Below are 20,609 nucleotides of genomic sequence, written 5' to 3' on the forward strand. Positions count from 1 at the left end.
AAATATGGGATTCCACTGTAGTATATTCCAAGTCTTCCACGTTGTTTTTCTGTGATGTCTCAGCCTTCGCATTGGTTGGCATTGTGTTACTCTCAAATGTACCTAGTCTGTGAATTTTTCCTTCTCCTTTACTTGAAGATTGTAATTTTTACTGGTTACATAGAGGCCTTCAAATTTTGCAGTAATCTGTAAAATACCTTTGCAAAACAAATTCTCACTTCACAATAAGACAGCCAAAGTTGCAGTTACAAGACCACATGTAGTTATTCGTACTTGTGATCACATCACATAAGTGGCTTATCATATGAAATGAAGAACCTGACAGGAACAAGTTAAAGCAGAGTTAGCACAATGTTGGAATATGGAATTCATCATATAAAGAAATGTTGTGCACGGTTTAAGTTTTCCTCATTTTAGAGTTGGTCGCTCTGTTAGCCAGTAGGTACATGGTAGATAGCCCTTATGATCTTGTCCCTATACGTGCTAAATTTAAAGGGATCAGTGGGAAACTTTGTTAGAATGTCCACCAGTGTCACTTAATCCAGTTCTAAAAATTTGAATTTAATAAGTAAAATCTAAACTTTATTGATAAAATTGTCAAGACAGATTTTTGAGTCATGCCCAATGGAAGTTAAATAAGTTAGCTCAATGTGGTCTAGTTAACCCTTAAACGCCGACTGGACGTATTATACGTCGACTAAAATTGTCTGTCAGGTACTAAGTAGACGTATGGTACGTCGACTACAAAAAGTTTTTTTAAATATTTGCGGAAAAATAGTTATAGGCCTAGTTTGTGAAAATTTTTTAATCATGTGCCTTGAGGGATGCTGGGAGTTCACGGATCATGCTGTTATTCTGTTTACAAGCATTACCCAGGTGCACATGCGCGACTTGCCTTCTTCTCACACTAGAAAGCATCAGCGATGCATCTCAGAAATTCTTTCGTAACTGTCGTAATTTTTGCACAGTTTTATATTAGCCGTTACATAGAGTTTTATATATGAAAACGTGCGCAATTTTTATAAGTTTTGAAATATTTTCATAAAAATCACGATAAGTGCCAAAATTTCAACCTTTGGTCAACTTTGACTTGACCGAAATGGTTGAAAAACGCGATTGTAAGCTAAAACTCTTACATTCTAGTAATATTCAATCATTTACCTTCATTTTGCAACAAATTGGAAGTCTGTAGCACAATATTTCGATTTATGGTGAATTTTTTAAAACTACTTTTCCTTACGTCCGCGCGGTAACTTGGCTGAAAATCTCAGAAATTCTTTTGTCACTTTGTCGTAATTTTTGCACCATTTTATATTACCCGATACATAAAGTTTTATATATGAAAATGTGCGCAATTTTATGTAAAATACAACAAAAAACAACCCATGGTTGTAGCTTATATCAGTTTTGAAATATTTTCATATAAATTACGATGTGCCAAAATTTCAACCTTTGGTCAACTTTGACTCGACCGAAATGGTAAAAAAAAGCAATTGTAAGCTAAAACTCTTACATTTTAGTAATATTCAATCATTTACCTTCATTTTGCAACAAATTGGAAGTCTCTATCACAATATTTCTATTTATGGTGAATTTTTAATAAAAACTTTTTCCTTAACATCCGCGAAGTAACTGCTGAAAATCTCAGAATTTCTTCAGTCACCTTGTCGTAATTTTCGCACCGTTTTCTATTAGGCGTTACATAAAGAACAAAAACTAACTCACAGTTGTAGCTTTTATCAGTTTTGAAATATTTTCATATAAATCGCGATAAATAGAAAAAATTTGACCTTCAGCCAACTTTAACTGGACTGAAATGGTCAAAAACTGCAATTGTAAGCTAAAACACTTACAGTCTAGTAATATTCAATCAATTACCTTCATTTTGCAACAAATGGGAAGTCTCTAGCACAGTATTTCTATTTATGATGAATTTTTGAAAAAACTTTTTACATCCGCACGTTACGAATTCATGCATCATTTTGTGATAATATTTTCTCTGTGTTGCTTTGATCGTTTTACAATTTGGTATATACCAAAATCATTGAAATTTTAGTGTACAATACAACGAAAAAAAATGAACTCATTAGCTTTAACCGTTTTGCTCACAGCGCGATTTGTATATTTATACTACATGTATATGAAATTTTTTTTTTTGCACTGTCATATATCCCAATATTTATATATGATGATAGTATTTTTTTCATTTCTGATGGTTGCTTACTAAACTTCAGGCAATGAAAAAAAAGGAGCCAAAAATGAATTCTTAATCTTAAAAACTAAGTGTGCTGTGATTTTTTTTTAAAAACTTTTTTTTCCGCTTCGGCACTAACTCCCGAACGCCGCCAGCATAGACAGACAATTTGGTAAAAAGATGCTCGGCATTTAAGGGTTAAGATATGTAATAATATAATTGAATGTGCACACCATCTCATTCTTTGAGATTTCAATGTTTTTATCAGCCTGTGAATAGTACTACTAATATTGCAAGTATCATTCCAGTTTTTTACTGAAATATTGGCATGCTGTAGATGTAAAAGGTCAGCTTTAAATATGTAGTGTGTCCTCTATTCACTGCGACATCGACTTATGACAATTTGATCTTATGGGGCTTTTCAGCCTGTAAAGGAGCTTTTTAAAGCACTGTTACATCAACTTACAGTGCCATAAGCACTGTTGATGATAATGGTGATGCAGCGATTTACGGCGTGGAGCTGGAATGGATCCCCGCCGTATGTCGAGGACACGCTGTAGTTGCATTTCTTCACTTCACAAACTTTGCCCTGGATTGTGTACATTTTACTATTTAGTAGGCCTATAATCTCTCACTCATTCTATGCTGTTGCTACTTTTTTTTGTACTGCCCTATCACGCCAATGTGTAACAAAGTAGAACAACTTTTCTAAATAACACAGTCAACATACTTCCCCAGTTCTTCTTTAGTAATACCTAAAAGCCCAAAGAAATAGAGGAAGGAAACTGGATTAAAATATTTCGATGTTTACACAAAATTAACTTGCACCTGGAACTTGAGAAAAATGATAAATTTTGCTCTAAATTGTGTTTTTTAATAAGTCTTTTAAGGATTTTACATTAGTTTCTATACACGAGGCAAATGTTTGCCAAGTGTTTATAGTTTATCAAGTGTTTACATGCTAAAGTAACCTCCTTCTAACAGATTATAGTTTGTGAGTTTTCAGTGTTTGATATTTCATGAATTGTGTTAATGTTTTCTGTTTTCCTTTTTATTTAAAAGCATTACTGAATATGCCTTCATTGTTATCAAGTATAATAGACTTATTACATATTTAAGGTAAGTGGGAGGGAAGTATTGGGCACAGCACAGATGGTGAGCTTTTGTAAACCCTTTGGATAGTGGCTAAACCTTTACAATACTGTATGTGGGTTGGTGGTAGCATTTGCTAATAGGATGAATGTGGAAGGACATTTTCTACGACATAAAGGCTCTCCACTTTAGTATGACCACATGTTTATCATACTTGTAGCCTACAGTAATGTATATGAATCTTAAGTTTTCCATGCTGTATGTCTTGTGATTTGAAGGCTAAGGAGTACAGGGGTTGTGTATGTCTTTGCAGCATTTGTTGATATTAAGGGAGCAAATTCAGTATTGACAAGTATGGTCACCCCAGAGCCCCATCTACGAATTCCTGGAGTGTTAATGCCTTCATATCAGAAACTGATAAGTAAGTAAACAAATTGACTCTGCATTCTGTAACTTCAAGAATACTTTCAGTGCCACTGAATTTTATAGCCTGATGGTTAAAAAAAATGACAATTATTTGTCCAGGCAAATTAGTCATCATGAAGGTTTCTGTCTGTGATTTAAAGAAATCTGCACCTTTTGAGTGTAAGTTTTATTAAAATGGACAAGATATTGTCCTTCATAATTGGAAGTTGGCTCTTGTAATTCAGTTGTCCTGAAATTATACGTAATTACCAAGTAGTGTTGATTAAGCATGAATCTAGTTTTTTTTTTATTAGAAAAGCACTAGCACCATTATATGCTCACTTTTTTTTTATATTAGTAGCAGTGCTTGTCCTTATTAGTGTTGACAGTGTGTGTGTGTGTGTGTGAGGAGAATGTATGTTACCAAGATGCATAATGAATTATAAAATTCCTATATTATTGTACGTATTACTTAACTTTCACTGCAAACGTGAAGAGAAAAATGTTTTGTGTACTCTTTTATAATTTTATTATGAGGGAAGTAACTACTACCAGGTAGTTATTGTGACATATTATATACCTAACACACTAGTGGGGATGTGTACAGGCAGTCCCCAGTTATCAAGGGAGGGGGGGGTCCATTCTTGGCGGGGTGATGATTAGTGAAAATCACCAGTTAATGGAACCTTTGTTAGGCATGATAACTGGAACTCGGTGCATTATGGCGCCATAAGTCGCTGAGTTTTATGGCGCTAGACAAGCCCCAATCGGATCTCCATTAACTGAGTCCGCCGATATCCGGGGACTGCCTATGCTGTGCTTTGTTAGACAGGCAGTCCCCCGGGTTACGACGGGGGTTGCGTTCTCTAGACGCGTTGTAAGCCGGAACATCGTCAAAAATCCTAAGAAAACTTTACTTTTAATGCTTTGGGTACATTGAAAACTATGTAAACTGCATTCTTATTGCTTATTTCATCAAAAATACCTTCAAATATTGATTATTTTGCATTTTTGGTGTCATATTTCTTCGTAATCCTGAAAAAAAAATTTTGATGAAAGCGCTCCCCTGAATTCCGGAGCCAGTTTTGAGCGAGCGCGGAAGCGGAAAAAATAATTTTTTCAAAAAATCACAGCGCGCTTAGTTTTCAAGATTAAGAGTTCATTTTTGGCTCCTTTTTTTATCATTGCCTGAAATTTAGTATGCAATCATCAGAAATTAAAAATAATATCATTATCATATGGTAATAATGCGATATATGGTAGCGAAAAAAAAAATTCAAACATAATTGTATTAAAATCACGCTGTGCAAAAAACGGTAAAAGCTAACGAGTTTCTTTTTTTTTCGTTGTATTTTACACTAAATTGCAATCATTTTGATATATAATACATTGTAAAACAATAAAAGCAACACCGGAAAAATATTATCACAAAATGATGTACGAATTCGTAAACTCACAGACGTATAAAAATGTTTTTTTTTAAATTCACCATAAATCTAAATATTGTTCTAGAGACTTCCAATTTGTTTCAAAATGAAAATAAATGATTGAATATTACGATACTGCAAGAGTTTTAGCTTACAATTGCGTTTTCGACCATTTCAGTAGAGTCAAAGTTGACCGAACGTGGTTTTTTTTCTATTTATTGCGATTTATATGCAAATATTTCGAAAATGAGAAAAGCTAAAGCCTTCAAATATTTTTCCTTTTATTTTACATGAAATTGCGCACATTTTCATATATAAAAATCTATGAAATGCCTCATATGAAGCGGAGAAAAATTTCCGAGAATTCGATGTACGCAATTCGGAGTTTTATGGCGGAGAATCCGCGAGCGTAGGGAAGGAAAGTTTTTTTCATAAATTCACCATAAATCGAAATATTGTGCTAGAGACTTCCAATTTGTTGCAAAATGAAGGTAAATGATTGAATATTACTAAAATATAAGAGTTTTAGCTTACAATTGCGTTTTTTCGACCATTTCGGTAGAGTCAAAGTTGACCGACAAACGTGGTGTTTTTTATATTTATCGTGATTTATATGCAAATATTTCGAAAATGAGAAAAGCTACAACCTTCAATTATTTTTCGTTGTATTCTACATGAAATTGCGTACATTTCTATATATAAAACTTTATGTAACGGCTAATTTAAAATGGTGCAAACATTACCACAATCGCACGTTATGATTTTTTCGAAGAGTTACCGCGCGGACGTAAGGAAATTTTTTTTTTTTTCATAAATTCACCATAAATCAAAATATTGTGCTAGAGACTTCCAATTTGTTACAAAATGAAGGTAAATGATTGAATATTACTAAAATATAAGAGTTTTAGCTTACAATTGCGTTTTTCGACCATTTCGGTAGAGTCAAAATTGACCGAAGGTTGAAAATTTGTCACTTGTCATTTTTTATATGAAAATATTTCAAAACTGATAAAAGCTACAACCATGGGTTGTTTTTAGTTGTATTGTGCATCAAATTGCGCACATTTCCATATATAAAACTTTATGTAACGGCTAATTTTAAAATGGTGCAAAACATTACCACAATCGCATGTATGATTTTTTTCGGAAGAGTTACTGCGCGGACGTAAGGAAAAAGTTTTTTCATAAATTCACCATAAATCGAAATATTGTGCTAGAGACTTCCAATTTGTTGCAAAATTAAGGTAAATAGTTGAATATTACTAAAATATAAGCGTTTTAGCTTACAATTGCGTTTTTCGACCATTTCGGTAGAGTCAAAGTTGACCGAACAGGTTGAAATTTTGGCACTTATCGTTATTTATATAGAAATATTTCAAAACTGATAAAAGTTACAATCATGAGTATTTTATTGTTGTATTCTACATAAAAATGCGCACATTTTCATATATAATACTTCATTTAACGGATAATTAAAACGGTGCAAAAATTATGTCAAAGTGACGAAATAATTTTGAGATTTGTCAACTGATAGTTTTAGTGCGATAATTAAGAAAGAAATACGCGCTTGCGCGCCTGCGTAACGATTGTAAACAAAACAATGCCTTGATCCGTGAACTCCCAGCATCCCCCAACCCGGCGCGTGATTCAAAAGTTTTCGGCTGGTATGGCCTATAAGTATTTTTCCGCGAATTTTAAAAAAACTTTTTTGAGCCGACGTATGGTACGTCCATTCGGAAATCGGGGGAGATTTGACATCTACGTTTAATACGTCCATTCAGCGTTTAAGGGTTAATCTTGGGACGTTGTAAGTCGAACCCGTCGTAACCTGGGGACTGCCTATACTGAATAAAACTTGTCTTGAAGATTAAAAGTTAAGAGGCCATAAGTACTTGGTTATCTGGGTTTTGAAGGCCTTGTCCTTGACATTCAAAGTGTTCAGGCACCATAAATGTTTTCCTATTACAGGCAGTCCTGTTCTTGCTGATAGGCGAAAACCACCATTAACCGAAACTTTGGCGATTTATGCCACTAATGGCAACGATAACCGGTTACCAGCACCTTTGTTAGGTGTGTTATGGTGCCATAACGCTATCGTCGGCACTTTATTTTGCCAATAACCGAGGTCTGATTCTTGACTGGTTGGATCCTGTAGGACACCCCATCATGGGTGGGACTTACTCTGTGTTGTTGTTATAGAATTAGGGTACTTTGCTGGAGGAAAGGAACCAGTGACCACATGGCAGACAGAAACTTTTCACAGGTGTAATCTGTTTTTGGCTCTGAATAGGTTAATGATATATCTGCTGTTGCTGCAGTGGGGGTCCCCCACTTCTTTGTCCTTTGTTGGTATCAATGGTTATTTGTGGAGAGAAAATAGGTGACCAGTTCTCCAAAGGGAATTAGAAAAATTACATAGGGTTGAGCCAGAGGAGCAGGACTGCATAGAGGAATCAACAACCTTTGGTTAATGAAAAGGGATACACATACATATATATATATAAACATATAGGTATTGTTCTACTTACAGTGGGGTCAGTTTCTAAAAACCCCATTGTTTGTTGGAAAAATCTTATCCCAAATTTAGCCAAACCTACACTAGGGTATTTGGTACCATCTAAATTGTAGCCCAGCCTACACTCTAAGTACATACTCCATACAGTTGATCCCTGATATTTGGGGACTCGCATATTCGCAGATTTCTGTTTGGATCTTATATACCCACTATTCATGGGAAATTTGCGTTATTCCCGGTATTTTTCTGAGAAATATCCACAAATTGCAGAATTTTGATATCAATTTCATGATTAGCTACACTTTTTTTGTGATAAAACTATTTAAAAAAAAAAAAAAAAACAGGTATAAGCATTGGGTTTCTATTGAGTTTTGAACTAACAACAAAATAGGCAGTTTTAAGCATTTTTATAGCAGTTCTAAGTATTCACAGACTCTAGCTATTCATGGGAGGGGGGGGGGGGGGCTGGTACGCATCACCTGTGAATACGGGGGTCCACTATACAGTAATATCCTGTATTTATGCAAGGCTAGGTTCCAGACCCCCTCGCGCAAGTTTGGTATGGCCTCTAAAAATGCTAATAAATGCTTACCTCTAGACTTTGAACACTGAATGTGACCCCAATCATGCTCCATAAGTATTAAGGGGACCGTCCGCTATGATGGCTATTTTTTTTATTTATTACGCAAAATACATAATTTTCATATATGTTTCAGATATATATAACCTTCTTCTCATATAAAAATTTCAAGTCATTTGATCAAAAACTTTTCGTTTTATTAGCAAAAAATCATGATTTAAAAAAAAAAAAAAATAAAAAAAAAATTGGTAGAGTTTTCTCCGCTAATATGACATCAGTGTATTTGAAAACGCATACCATAAAAACTTCTTTATATACGGAACAATTCTGTGTGGCAGAATTTGATTTTTTAATTTTTTTATTTTATATGATTTTTTTTTTTTTTTTTTTTTTTTTTTTGTTTTTTTTTTTTTTTTTTTTTTTTTTTTAGTCTAGACACTCAAAAAATTCTAAAAAAAAAAAAAAAAAAAAAAAAGATATCAAAATTCTGTCACAGAATTATGGGATTTTTATTCCTCTTTGCCAATGATATCTTTCTCTCTAAAATTGGATAATAAATAAACCGAGTAATGGTTACCGACATGCGCATAAGTATGTTTTTGAGTTATGAGCTCCCAAAGATTTTGCTATGTAAATTTTTCACTTTTTTTCTTATAAAAGTCAAAACAACATTATTATAATTACTTTATTTGTACTTTTATTGTTGATTTCTACATCAAGGATCCTGGTCCTACCCCTAAAAGTGGTGTTAATACCCTCAGCGTGACACCAGATAATGATGTTGACGGCGAGACATGAGACAATGAGGGCAGCTGAAAACAATTAATTTTCGTGTTTTTCTTTCAGCACACTCCTGGCCTTCGCTAATTTTGCTAGCCATAGTTGCTGAGTAGCCTTCTTGATCTTAGGTAACTTCGGCATTGCTATAAGTTCACTAAGAAGTTATAAAAACAACGTAAATAGCTAGTAACCAAACGCAGTGCCTACGTGCATGTAAACCGCTTTGACGTCTGTGGCGTAACTGAGTCATTCTCCGAGTCTCGCCTATAAATAACTGCTCTGAGCAGCTCGCTTCTCGCCCAGTGTCACACTACCTTTCATTGCTACTAGATGTATGAGAATTTCGAAAAAAATCTTTAAAAAAAATCGCTGTATATATGCAAAAATAAACACGCAAAAACGATTCTGTCAAACTCAAGTCATACAGACGACGCAGTTACGTGACGTCATCATTTTGACAAAAAAAACCGCTATACGTATCTTCATTATTTGTGAAAATAATTGGCTGAAACGTCTGGAAGCTCACGCATGTTTTCTGCATAGTACCAAGTAATAACTCGATTTTTTATTTTTTCAAGTTGACATGTCATCCGCCATAGCGGACGGTCCCCTTAAGCTATCTTTTAAATGAAATTAAAATTACTGTCATTTTATTTAAAAGTTAGCTTAATATTTTAGAAGCCTTCTCAACCACTTTTAAGAAATTCTTTCTTCTGTCTCTTTGATCTTCAATTCCGTTTCATGAACAATTAGTGCTTTTTATTTGGACTAATACAATGCACATTTACAGTTTAAAGACAAAAAGGCAAATTAAAGAAAAAAGCGAAAAAAAAGAGAGAGAGAGAGAGGAGAGGAGAGAGAGAAGGAGAGACGGAAAAGAGAGAGGAGAGAGAGGAGGGGAGACAGAGAGGGGGGATTGGAGAAAAAAAGAGCGCGAGGGGGGACGAGATGAGAGAGAGAGGACGAGCGGACGATGAGGTGCGGGGCGGGAGAGAGAGAGAGAGACGAGAGAGAGAGAGAGAGAGAGAGAGTTGTTGTTGTTGTTGTTGTTGTTGTCTTAATATAAGAATTAAGCTAACTTTTAAATGCAATTAAAGTTACTGTAATTCCATTTAAAAGTTACTTTAATACATTACCCTTATAAAAAGAATAAATGATAGGTAAAAATATAGGAGTATGGGAAGATTACATACATACAAGAGAGAGAGAGATATGTAAAAATCATTGACTGGCTAATCGGCAACACTCTCCTTCCTGTCACATTACTTGACATATTTGGCGGCTCTGGACTTTGAGCTTCTGTTGGAGGTAAGAAAGATGAAGTGAAAGAATTCTTTATATGCATCATTTTGTAATTACAGTTATATTATTTATTATTATTATTATTATTATTATTATTTACAAATATTAATAAACATATAAGTGTACCATAAAAATTCATCTCGGTAAGAGAGAGAGATAGAGAAGAATTGTTCGTACTTAAAAGTGAAATGGAAAGGTTATTTCTTTAAAATACTGTCGCATACAAATTTTGTAATTGCAGTCATAATATTATTATTATTATTAGTAATGATGATGTTTGAAAATATTAATAAACAGCACATACAATGCTTAAAGACAAACTGGTCAAGAAGGGTTAAGGAGTTGGGGAGGGAGGCAAATAGTACTCTCTGGGGTGAAGGTTTAGGGAAGGCTGGGCAGGATGGGAGGGGAGTGGTTGGCAATGTTGTGTAGGTATAGAGAGAAGCATTGGTAACTCAGTTTACTGACATAAGCATGCAGAGAATGGGTTATTGGGGGAGGAGGAAGGAGTTTCGTGGGTGGGGAAGGGTATGAAGGCTGTGCATAATGTGTAAGAGATGGGTAAGCAGGTGTTGACTTTTTGAGAGCTTTTGGAATTGTTGAAACTACTGTTTCTAAATATTTTGTTTGATATTGAAGTTTTTCTCTATTTATTAAAGGATATTAACTTGTAATAAAATACTGTAACCATGCACAGCACAGAAGAGAGAGAGAGAGAGAAGCATTCAGTATCTCAATAGGAAAGTAAGGAAACCTCATGCAGTATGTACAGTACCTATATGCATATGGAGAGAGAGAGAGAGAGAGAGAGAGTGCTAGCTAGCTAGCTTTCTTGATTATTGTTGGCTTAAAGTACTGTGTCATCATACATCGCTTTGTCACATTTAATTGACTGATATTAATACTTCATCAGTTTAATAGATGGTGTCTGGGTGGGTAAAGCACTCACATTTTTTGTAAGTTTTCCTATTGTTGACGGAAATGCATATGCCATTACACGTCAATGCGAATTTTTTTTTTCAGTGACTAATAGATGTGCATTGTGAATATATCTTTCATAATTGGTTAAATCTGGAAAGTATTACAGTGGTCCCCCCGTATTGCAGGGGATGCGTACCAGAAACACACACACACACACACACACCCCGTGAATAGTTAGAACCCGCGAATAGTTGGAACCCCTATAAAAATGCTGAAAACAGCCTATTTTGTCAGTTAAAACTCAAGAAACCCCCCACTAAAAATTTTTGTACGGGTTTTTTTAATAGTTTTATCACAAAAAGTGCATTTTATGATGAAATTGATAAAAAACCATGAATTTGTGGATATTTCTCATAGAAAAATACCACGAATATGCAAATTTTCCGCGAATAATGCAGGGAAACGTTCCGAGAGAAATCCGCTAACGTGTGAGTTTGCGAATACGGAGGGGTCCATTGTATTGCACTTGGTAACAAAGAGCACTTTTCCTCTTTGCCCCAGTTGCCATTTTTGTACATGAACTTTCCTGTCAGATATATATACTTAGCTATACGTCTCTGACGTCACTGACAGAATTCAAAACAAAACTCGCGGCACACGCGACAGGTAGGTCAGGTGATCTACCTTACTAGCGCCGTGGGTGGCGGCTGTAAGAACCAATCTCCCTTTCCAGCCAGAATTTTTCTGTCGCCGGTGACGACTACACCTGTGGTTGTTACCTCCTGACAGCTTTATTCGATTCTCGTTGCCGTGGATTTATTTGGACTGACTTTCGGTGAAGTACCTGATCTTGTTGGCTGGCATACGCATTTGTGGATTGTTTTTGGATATTGATTTGGATTTTTCTTTGATTTCGAGATGTCTGAGTTAGAGGTTAAGAAATCTTCTATGTTTAGGGTGTGCTCTATGGATGAATGCAAGGTGACTATACCGAAAGCTACGGTAGATCCTCACACAGTTTGCTTTAAATGTAGAGGGAAAGAATGTTCTTTTGTTAACCCGTGTAATGAGTGTGAGAAGTTGGATGAGGGTGAATGGAAGGCTCTTTCTTCCTACTTGAGGAAGTTAGAGAAAGACAGGGTGAGAAAGGCTTCGTCTAGGAGTTCTAGTAAGTCTCGTATTAGCGAGGTAGAAGAAAATCCTGTTGTAGCATTAGAACCTTCTCCAGTTTCAGCTCCTGCGCCCTGCATCGAACCTAAGGATACGACTACGGAAGTGGCAACCATGAGAGCCACGATCCTTAGCATGGAAAAGAAGATTCGTTCGGTTGCAAGGTAAGAGTATGAAGGTGAATTGTGCAGTGACCCCAGTGCAGTGGAGGGTGCGTCTGATCGGCTCCTTAATGCTTCCAGGCCTAGACCTCTTCCAGACTCCCAGTCCCAGTGGAGGAGGAAAGTCAACAGCGCAGGAAGGTTAGGGAGAACTCCCACCGATCAGGCGTCCCCTCGGTAGATCCTGATGTTCGTACCCAGGCTGCCCTTGTTCGCGCGAAGAAGGAGGTATTGCGACAATGCTTCTCTTCTTCTTCCTCACCTTTGCCTAGAAGAGGATGGAGCGCCTCGGATTCTTCGCGACCGCTGAAGAGAGCCTGGAAGGCTCCTGGCGCTTTTCCTTCCAGCCCGGAAGTTTTTCCAGAAGAGCCGGAAGTAGAGATCAAGAAACCCAGGATGGAGCAGGAGTTCTCGACCGCCTCATAGTAGGCTTCGAGCCTCTTCTCCGGTGGAGGATTTTGCAAGATCTCCAGCTCGAATTCTTGCTGGACTGCAAGCGCAGATTTCGGCGCTGGCGGGCTCCTTGGCAGGAGGAACGCGTCGGAAAGACGTCTCTCTCCCTGTCAAGAAGTCTAGGATTCCTTCGCCTGTGGTTACCGTCGCAGTCTGAGTCGGTTCTCTCTCCTGTATCAGCGGATGGAAGGAGGCGCTCTTCCCTCGGCAGACGCTTGTCGTCTTCCAGGCGTCAATCGCCCAAGAAGCTTTCTCCTGGTGACTTACATCTCTCCAGTAGGAAGGGATCTAGCGCCTAGTAGGCGTTCGTCTAAAGACAGGCGTACAGCCTCGTCTTCTCGCTCTTTTCCGAAGATCCTTCATTCTCCGGATAAGAGAGCCTACTCTTTGATGGATTCGTCAAGAGACAGGATCTCGCCTTTTGTTAGGCGCCTTGAGCCTAGTAGGCGCTTACTCCCCAAGTAGACGCTCTCCCGCTCCCAAGCGTGGTGCGGAGGATAGGCGCTTTTTCTACCTGATAGGCGCGGCTCTCCTTTTAGCCGCTCTGTTCAGGACAGGCGTGTAGAGCCTGAAAGATATGTCTCGTCTGGGAGACTACCTTTTGAAGAGGCACACAAGTCTGGACGAAGTTTGTGGAGCATGGTAGACGCCAGGCCGGTCACCTAGTAGGCGACCTTCTCCAGGGCTTCGCTCTCCTGTAAGTAGGCGCCAAGAGCCTAGTAGGCGTTCGCCTCATGGTAGGCGCAGCTCGCTTGGCAGCCGCTCTCCTTTGAACAGGCGCATGGATCCTGAGAAGCGCCTTGAGCATAGTAGGCTCTCCTCTCCTAGCAGGCGCTCCCTTTGGAAGCCCGGAATTCTAGGAGTAGGATTAAGGATCAAAGAGCACACACTCATCAGAGTAGGAAGGGAGGCTCATTCGAGAGGAGCTCTCCAGAAACTCTTGGCTTCCCCTGATAGGCGCCAGTCTGCTACTAGACACTCTCTGGACAGGCGCACTTCTTTAGAGAAGGCTAACTGCCCTCGTAAAGAAGCGGAGGGTTCTTCAGTGGATGAAGTTGAACCTTCAGAGAGGATTTGGTGAAGGACTCGTCAGTTTCGTCCTATAAGATCCTTACAGATCTCCTTCTTCAAGAGTTTGGAGACTCCCTTACTCCCGTCGCTCCTCCGTCTCCTCTCTCTTTATTCTCGACTTCGAAGAAGACGAAAGTTTCCTCTTGTGTGAGGATGAAGCCAACCATCTCAATGAAGAAGGCTTTGAGAGGTTTTTGGTGATTGGCTGCTTTCTAAGGAAGAGAAAGGAAGGACTGTGTTTTCTTTCCCTCCTTCCAAGCTTACGGGCAGACTGGGGTTTTGGGGTATGAGTCTGGAGAACCCCTAGGCCTGGGTCTTCCTTCATCGGCGGATGCGGACTTCTCTTCTCTGGTAGATGCAGCACGACGCTCGGCTCTTTTGTCTGCTAAGACTACCTGGGCTATGAACAAGCTTGACCACCTGCTGAAGGGAATGTTTAGAGTCTTGGAAGTCTTCAACTTCCTTGACTGGTCTTTGGGGGTCTTGGCTAAGAAGACTCAGAACCCGGATGCTATTTCGCCAGAAGATCTCAACAGTGTTCTAACGTGCATTGATAAAGCAGTTAGAGATGGATCGAGTGAAATAGCCTCCCTGTTTGGAGCAGGGATCCTTTAAGAAGAGATCAGTCTTCTGCTCTTTCCTGACTAAGTCTGTTTCGCATGCCCAAAGAGCCTCTCTTCTGTATTCGCAGCTCTCGCCTCTGCTATTTCCGAAGAAGATAATACAGGACATCTCAGGATCTATCTCTGCGAAGGCGACTCAGGACATGCTCACGCAGTCGGCACGGAAGCCTAGGACCTCCTTCCAGACGAAGAAGGAGACTCCAGCTAGACAGGAGCCCTTTCGAGGGGGCCCTCCTTCTAGAGCCTCTACCTCGAGAGGTAATAGACCTTTCAAGAGAGGTAGATCCTTCTCACGCTCTGCCAGAGCTAAGAAGTAGGGAAGTAGTCCTCAAACACCAGTAGGTGCCAGACTTCTAAGATTCTCGGAAGCCTGGGCAAAGAGAGGAGCGGACAACTGGTCTCTCTCGATTATCCGGAAAGGATATCTGATTCCCTTTACGAAAGACCACCGTTGACAACGACTCCGAGGGAGTTGGTGGCCAGGTACAGGGATCCCATCATGAGCCTTGCTTTAACACAAGCAGTGGAACAAATGTTCGAGAAAGAGGCTATAGAGCTAGTGAACGACCCTTGCTCAGCGGGCTTTTACAACCGCCTTTTTCTAGTTCCAAAAGCCTCAGGAGGATGGAGACCGGTTCTGGATGTAAGCGCCCTGAATTTCTTTGTAGAAAAGAGGAAGTTCGCCATGGAGACGACATCCTCAGTGTTGGCGGCCCTTCGGCCAGGGGACTGGATGGTGTCCCTAGATCTTCAGGACGCTTACTTCCATGTGCCTATCCATCCATCTTCAAGGAAATACCTCAGGTTCATGATGGGAGGAAGGATATTCCAGTTCAGGGCTTTGTGCTTCGGCCTTTCAACAGCCCCTCAGGTCTTCACAGGCTTAATGAAAAATGTAGCAAGATGGCTACATTTGGAGGGAGTCAGAGTGTCCCTTTACTTGGACGACTGGCTATCAGAGCCAAGTCGCAGAAAAGATGTTTGGAGGACCTACAAAAGACCCTTTTCATGGCAAGTTCTCTGGGACTTTTGGTGAACTTTCAAAAGTCTCAGTTGATCCCCAGTCAAGATCGTATCTATCTGGGGATTCGGATTGCTTCTCTGGATTTTCGGGCTTTTCCGTCTCCAGAAAGGATAGCCCGAGGGTCAGAGAAAGTCAAAGCCTTCCTAGAGAAAGAAGTATGCACAGCGAGGGAGTTAGTGGATGAGTTTGTTGGGGACACTCTCCTCGTTGGAGCAATTCCTTTCTCTAGGAAGGTTGCACCTCAGACCTCTCCAGTTCTTTCTACATCGAAACTGGAGGTGTCGTTCGCAAAACCTAGAGTTCTCCTTCGAGATCTCAAGGGAAATCAAGAAGGACCTCTCTTGGTGGGCCAACCCTCTCAGGTTTGCAGAAGGGATGTCCCTTCACATTCCGAACCCCAACCAAGTGTTGTATTCCGACGCCTCGGAAACAGGTTGGGGAGCAACGCTCGGCTCAAGAGAAGTGTCAGGCACCTGGAAGAAGGAACAGGTGACCTGGCACATCAACAAGAAGGAGCTGATGGCGGTTTGGCTAGCTTTGAAAGCTTTCGAGCCCCACTCCTAGCTTCAGCAGTACAGATCAACTCGGACAACACCACGGCCCTGGCTTACATCAGGAAGCAGGGGGGGACTCACTCTTTCTCCCTGTACGAGACAGCAAAAGAACTTCTGCTTTGGGCAGAGCAAAGGAAGATTTGTCTCCTTACCAGGTTCGTACAGAGAGAAAAGAACGTCAGAGCAGACCTCCTAAGCAGGAAAGACCAAGTCCTGCCTGCAGAGTGGACTCTTCACGAGGATGTTTGCCAGGACCTTGTGGAAGCTTTGGGGCAAGCCTCATATAGACCTCTTCGCCACAGCCAAGAATGCGAGGATAGCCAACTACTGCTCTCCGATATCGGACCCGAGGGCAGTGTCGATAGACGCGTTTCTACTAGATTGGAAGGGTCTAGACATGTATGCTTTTCCTCCATTCAAGATACTGGGAGAGACTCTAAAGAAATTTGCAGATCGGGAGGCAGCAAGGATGACGCTGGTAGCCCCGTTCTGGCCCGCACAAGTATGGTTCACAGAGGTACTGGAATGGTTAGTAGATCTTCCGAGAACATTACCACAGAGGATCGATCTGCTCAGACAACCCCACTTCGAGAGGTATCACAAAAACCTCCCCGCTCTAGATCTGACTGGCTTCAGACTGTCAAAAGTTTGGTCAGAACGAGAGGCTTTTCTGCAAGAGTTGCAACGGCTATCGCAGCAGCAAGAAGGCCTTCTTACCCTTAGAGTCTACCAATCGAAGTGGGACGTCTTTCGGCGATGGTGTAGGAACCATCACTTTTCCCTCTTCCAGGTACCTCTGTGACCCCCAAATAGCAGACTTCTTACTTTTCCTTAGGGAAGAAAGTGGATTGGCGGTATCAACCATTAAAGGCTATCGTAGCATGCTATCTGCAGTGTTTAGGCACAGAAACTTAAACATTTCAGAAGATAAGGACCTTCATGATCTAATAAGATCGTTTGAAAACATCCAAGAAGGTTTCTCCAGGGATTCCGAGTTGGAATCTGGATGTAGTGCTACGTTACCTGAGGTCCAATAAGTTCGAACCGCCTCAGCTGCTGCCGTTTAGAGACCTCACGAAGAAGACAATTTTTCTCATGGCATTGGCTTCCGCAAAGAGGGTTAGTGAACTCCATGCACTAGAAGGAAATGTGGGATTCAGGAGGAGATGCAGTCTATTCTGTTTGTTCCTTCCTTCGTTCTTGGCCAAGAACGAGAACCCCTCAAATCCTGGCCTAGGAGCTTTGCAGTACAAGGCTTGTCTGCATTAGTAGGCGAGGAGCAGAGAGGTCACTTTGCCCAGTACGAAGTTTAAAATTCTATCTACAGAGAAAGAAAAAACTTAAGGGCAATGATGTCAACCTTTGGTGCCTCTGTAAGAGATCCAAGGAGGACTCTTTCGAAGAATGCGCTTTCTTTCTTTATCAGAAGCCTGGTGAAAGAAGCGCATGCGATATGTGATGAAAGTCAATTCAAAGTTCTTAAGGTCAAAGCTCATGAGGTAAGAGCTATTGCCACGTCATTGACTTTTAACAAAAACATATCCCTGAGTAATATTATGAAGGCAACATTCTGGCGTTGCAACTCAGTCTTTGCAAACCACTATCTGAGAGACGTCAAAATACGTATGAAAAGTGCTTCGGGTTAGGCCCGTACGTATCGGCGGATTCGGTGCTGGGGCAGGGAGCTGAGACATATCCTTTGTAGTATATATATTTTTCCCTGTTAGGTTGTAAGTTTTTGGTTGTTTGAAAGAACATGCGGGTAGGCATGTTTTTCATTTCGTAGTCTAACAATGATTAGATTGGTTAGGTGATCGGTTTATGTTTGAGCTCCTTGCAATGATAGTGGTTAGGTTCTGTCATATAAGTGGGCGAATCCCCGTTGACAGATCCTGCTCGGATTCTATCAAGTAAGCGGATAACCAAATCCCTTTGATAGACCCAAAGAGTCTGTCAGCTGTAGGTCACGCCCTCGCTGAAGCTCTTAAGGCAACGCAGACTCATAGACAGTAACTACGAGTCTTTCTGCCTAAACAGGTAAGAACCAAGGTTGTATTTACATCCTACAACTAGTGTTGTTTTCCCCTTTTTTCCATATTTATATTAATGTCTCTTTCCCTCCACCAAGGGTGTCAATCAGCTAAGTATATATCTGACAGGAAAGTTCATGTACAAAAATGTTATTGTTAGTATACAATAAGGTTTTGTACATACTTACCTGGCAGATATATACGATTGATGGCCCGCCCGCCCAGCCTCCCTCAGGAGACCGGTGGAAGGAAAAATTCTGGCTGGAAAGGGAGATTGGTTCTTACAGCCGCCACCCAGCGGTGCGGGTAAGGTAGATCACCTGACCTACCTGTCGCTTGTGCCGCGAGTTTTTGAATTCTGTCGTGACGTCAGAGAACGTATAGCTAAGTATATACTGCCAGGTAAGTATGTACAAAACCTTATTGTATACTAACAATAACATTTTTTTTGAATGGGTAGCAAGTGGTCTCCTTACTCAGTGCTTTCCAAGCTCATGTTCCTTATAGTTGCAGGGCTCTTTATTTTGTGTGTGGTGCTGTTTTCTGTTTGTATGGCCCCAACTCATCCTTAAGAGGGCAAGGAAGGTGGTGAATCTTCAGAAGAAGCTGGAAGTTGTAAGGAGAAACAAGAGAGGGTGGTCTATGGGACATAACATGGAGGAGTAGGTGTTGCCTGGGCATTTTAGGATATCAAGAATACCAAGGACAGCTGGAGAACTGTGCAAGTAACAGTGAGAAGAAGATATCCAAGAGTCGAGCCCACAAGGTGATGGCAAAAAACTGTCATAAGAATGTATGAATATGTACGCATACATGATTGGAATAAAATATTTTTTGTCCCTGCCCAGTTGATCGTATGAAATTTTTCATTAAGACATGCATTATCCTGACATTATCCTGTCCAGTACTGAAATTTAGAACAGAAAAACAGAAATATTGAAAAATATTTGAGTGGATCCTGTAGTGAAGTACAGTCATTCTCCGGTATTCACGGGAGATGCATACCAAACCCACCCACAAATACCAAAAACTACTCTGAAAACACTTGTAACTGCCTATTGTTCATACGCGAACAAACCTTCGGTCTTAACAATAGGATAATTTCTAGCACCTAGCTGGATCCGATTAAAAAACAGATGAAAGCAAGGAATCTTGTGATAACTGGCAACGCATGCATAGATCAGGCGAAGGATGGTCGAAGACCATTCACCTATGATCACACATCAGTCTTTCTTTTGACCGCCTTAGCGAGAGTTTTGTTAACCTCTCTCGGCCTTTTCCTGGCTCATTGCCTGTTTCGCTTGTGTTGTTTTCTGGCTTCGGCAGCGACCAACCCTCACATCACGTGCAGTAGGTGTCCTTCTAATTTTTGTACCATTACGAATCCTTGCACAGAATGCCGGACATGGCCTAAGGAGCAGTGGAGGTCGTTTTATGGCAAGAGAGAACATCGTAGGGTTTTGACTCTTCCTACTTGGGAAGGTTTTGTGCCTCTTCCCGATGTTTCATCTCCTGCAGTAGTCAACCCTCGTAGTAGTGTTGTCCCTGCGTCTCCTTCCTTTTCTTCCATTGATTTGTCAATGGAAGTATCGGGAGGCCACCAGACTAATGTTAGTAATGTAGCCCCTTCTTCCTTGGGAGTTTATTTGATTCCCGAGAAGGGTGAGGCTTTTTCATCAATCTCTTCTTTTCCAGAGTTGGAGGCGTCCAAAATGGCGGCGATTTGGAAGACGCTCGGGCTAGGGGGTCCCCCGTCCTTGGAGGGGTTGCTAGCGCATTTTGTGGAGGCTCGCACCCCCCTCCCGGCCTCGTCTTCGTGGGTAGCATCAGTCGGCCATCTTGTATTGCTCTCAGTGTCTGCTGCTACTTTTACTTTGAGTCAGATTGATGCTGGGGCATCAGCCGCGTTGATGATGTCACGGGATCTGTCTTTGTGTATTCCTCTGCCAGTGGCGTGACGTCACTCCCGTCGATGACGTCTCTCCCAGTTGTCTCTGATCAGCCTTTCTCAGCCGTGACGTCATCACTGCCACCCAGTTTGCTACATCACCCTTCCTTGTCATCGGAGCCTTCTCTGGCCCATCAGTCGGAGGTCATATGTTAGGCAGTGCTTCAGAGGTTGGACTGTATTGGATGTGAAGTTGGCTGCCTTATCGGTTGGGAGGACTGGTAGGAAATGTGTTGCTTCGTCACCGCCTCCTGAGTAGAGTGCGCATACAAAACAAGTGGTGTCTTCCTCTCCCTCTCCCTCTTCCCCCTCTATGCCCTGTCGGCGCATCAAGCGTTGGAAGGCTAAGGACTTTGCGC

General features: G+C 40.6%; 1 protein-coding gene across 1 annotated transcript in view; it reads left to right on the plus strand.

Annotated features, from left to right (window-relative positions):
* The window catches only part of LOC135213896 (uncharacterized), a 141,453-nt gene that overhangs the window by 81,741 nt on the left and 39,103 nt on the right, over positions 1–20,609 (plus strand). Inside the window, exon 4 of the mRNA XM_064247992.1 lies at positions 3,600–3,707. Within this exon, the coding sequence (XP_064104062.1) occupies positions 3,641–3,707 (67 nt within the window). The 5' untranslated portion in view covers positions 3,600–3,640. The remainder of the gene's footprint in view (positions 1–3,599; positions 3,708–20,609) is intronic.

The sequence above is a fragment of the Macrobrachium nipponense genome, chromosome 43 (genome assembly GCF_015104395.2).
Source record: "Macrobrachium nipponense isolate FS-2020 chromosome 43, ASM1510439v2, whole genome shotgun sequence".
NCBI lineage: Eukaryota > Metazoa > Arthropoda > Malacostraca > Decapoda > Palaemonidae > Macrobrachium > Macrobrachium nipponense.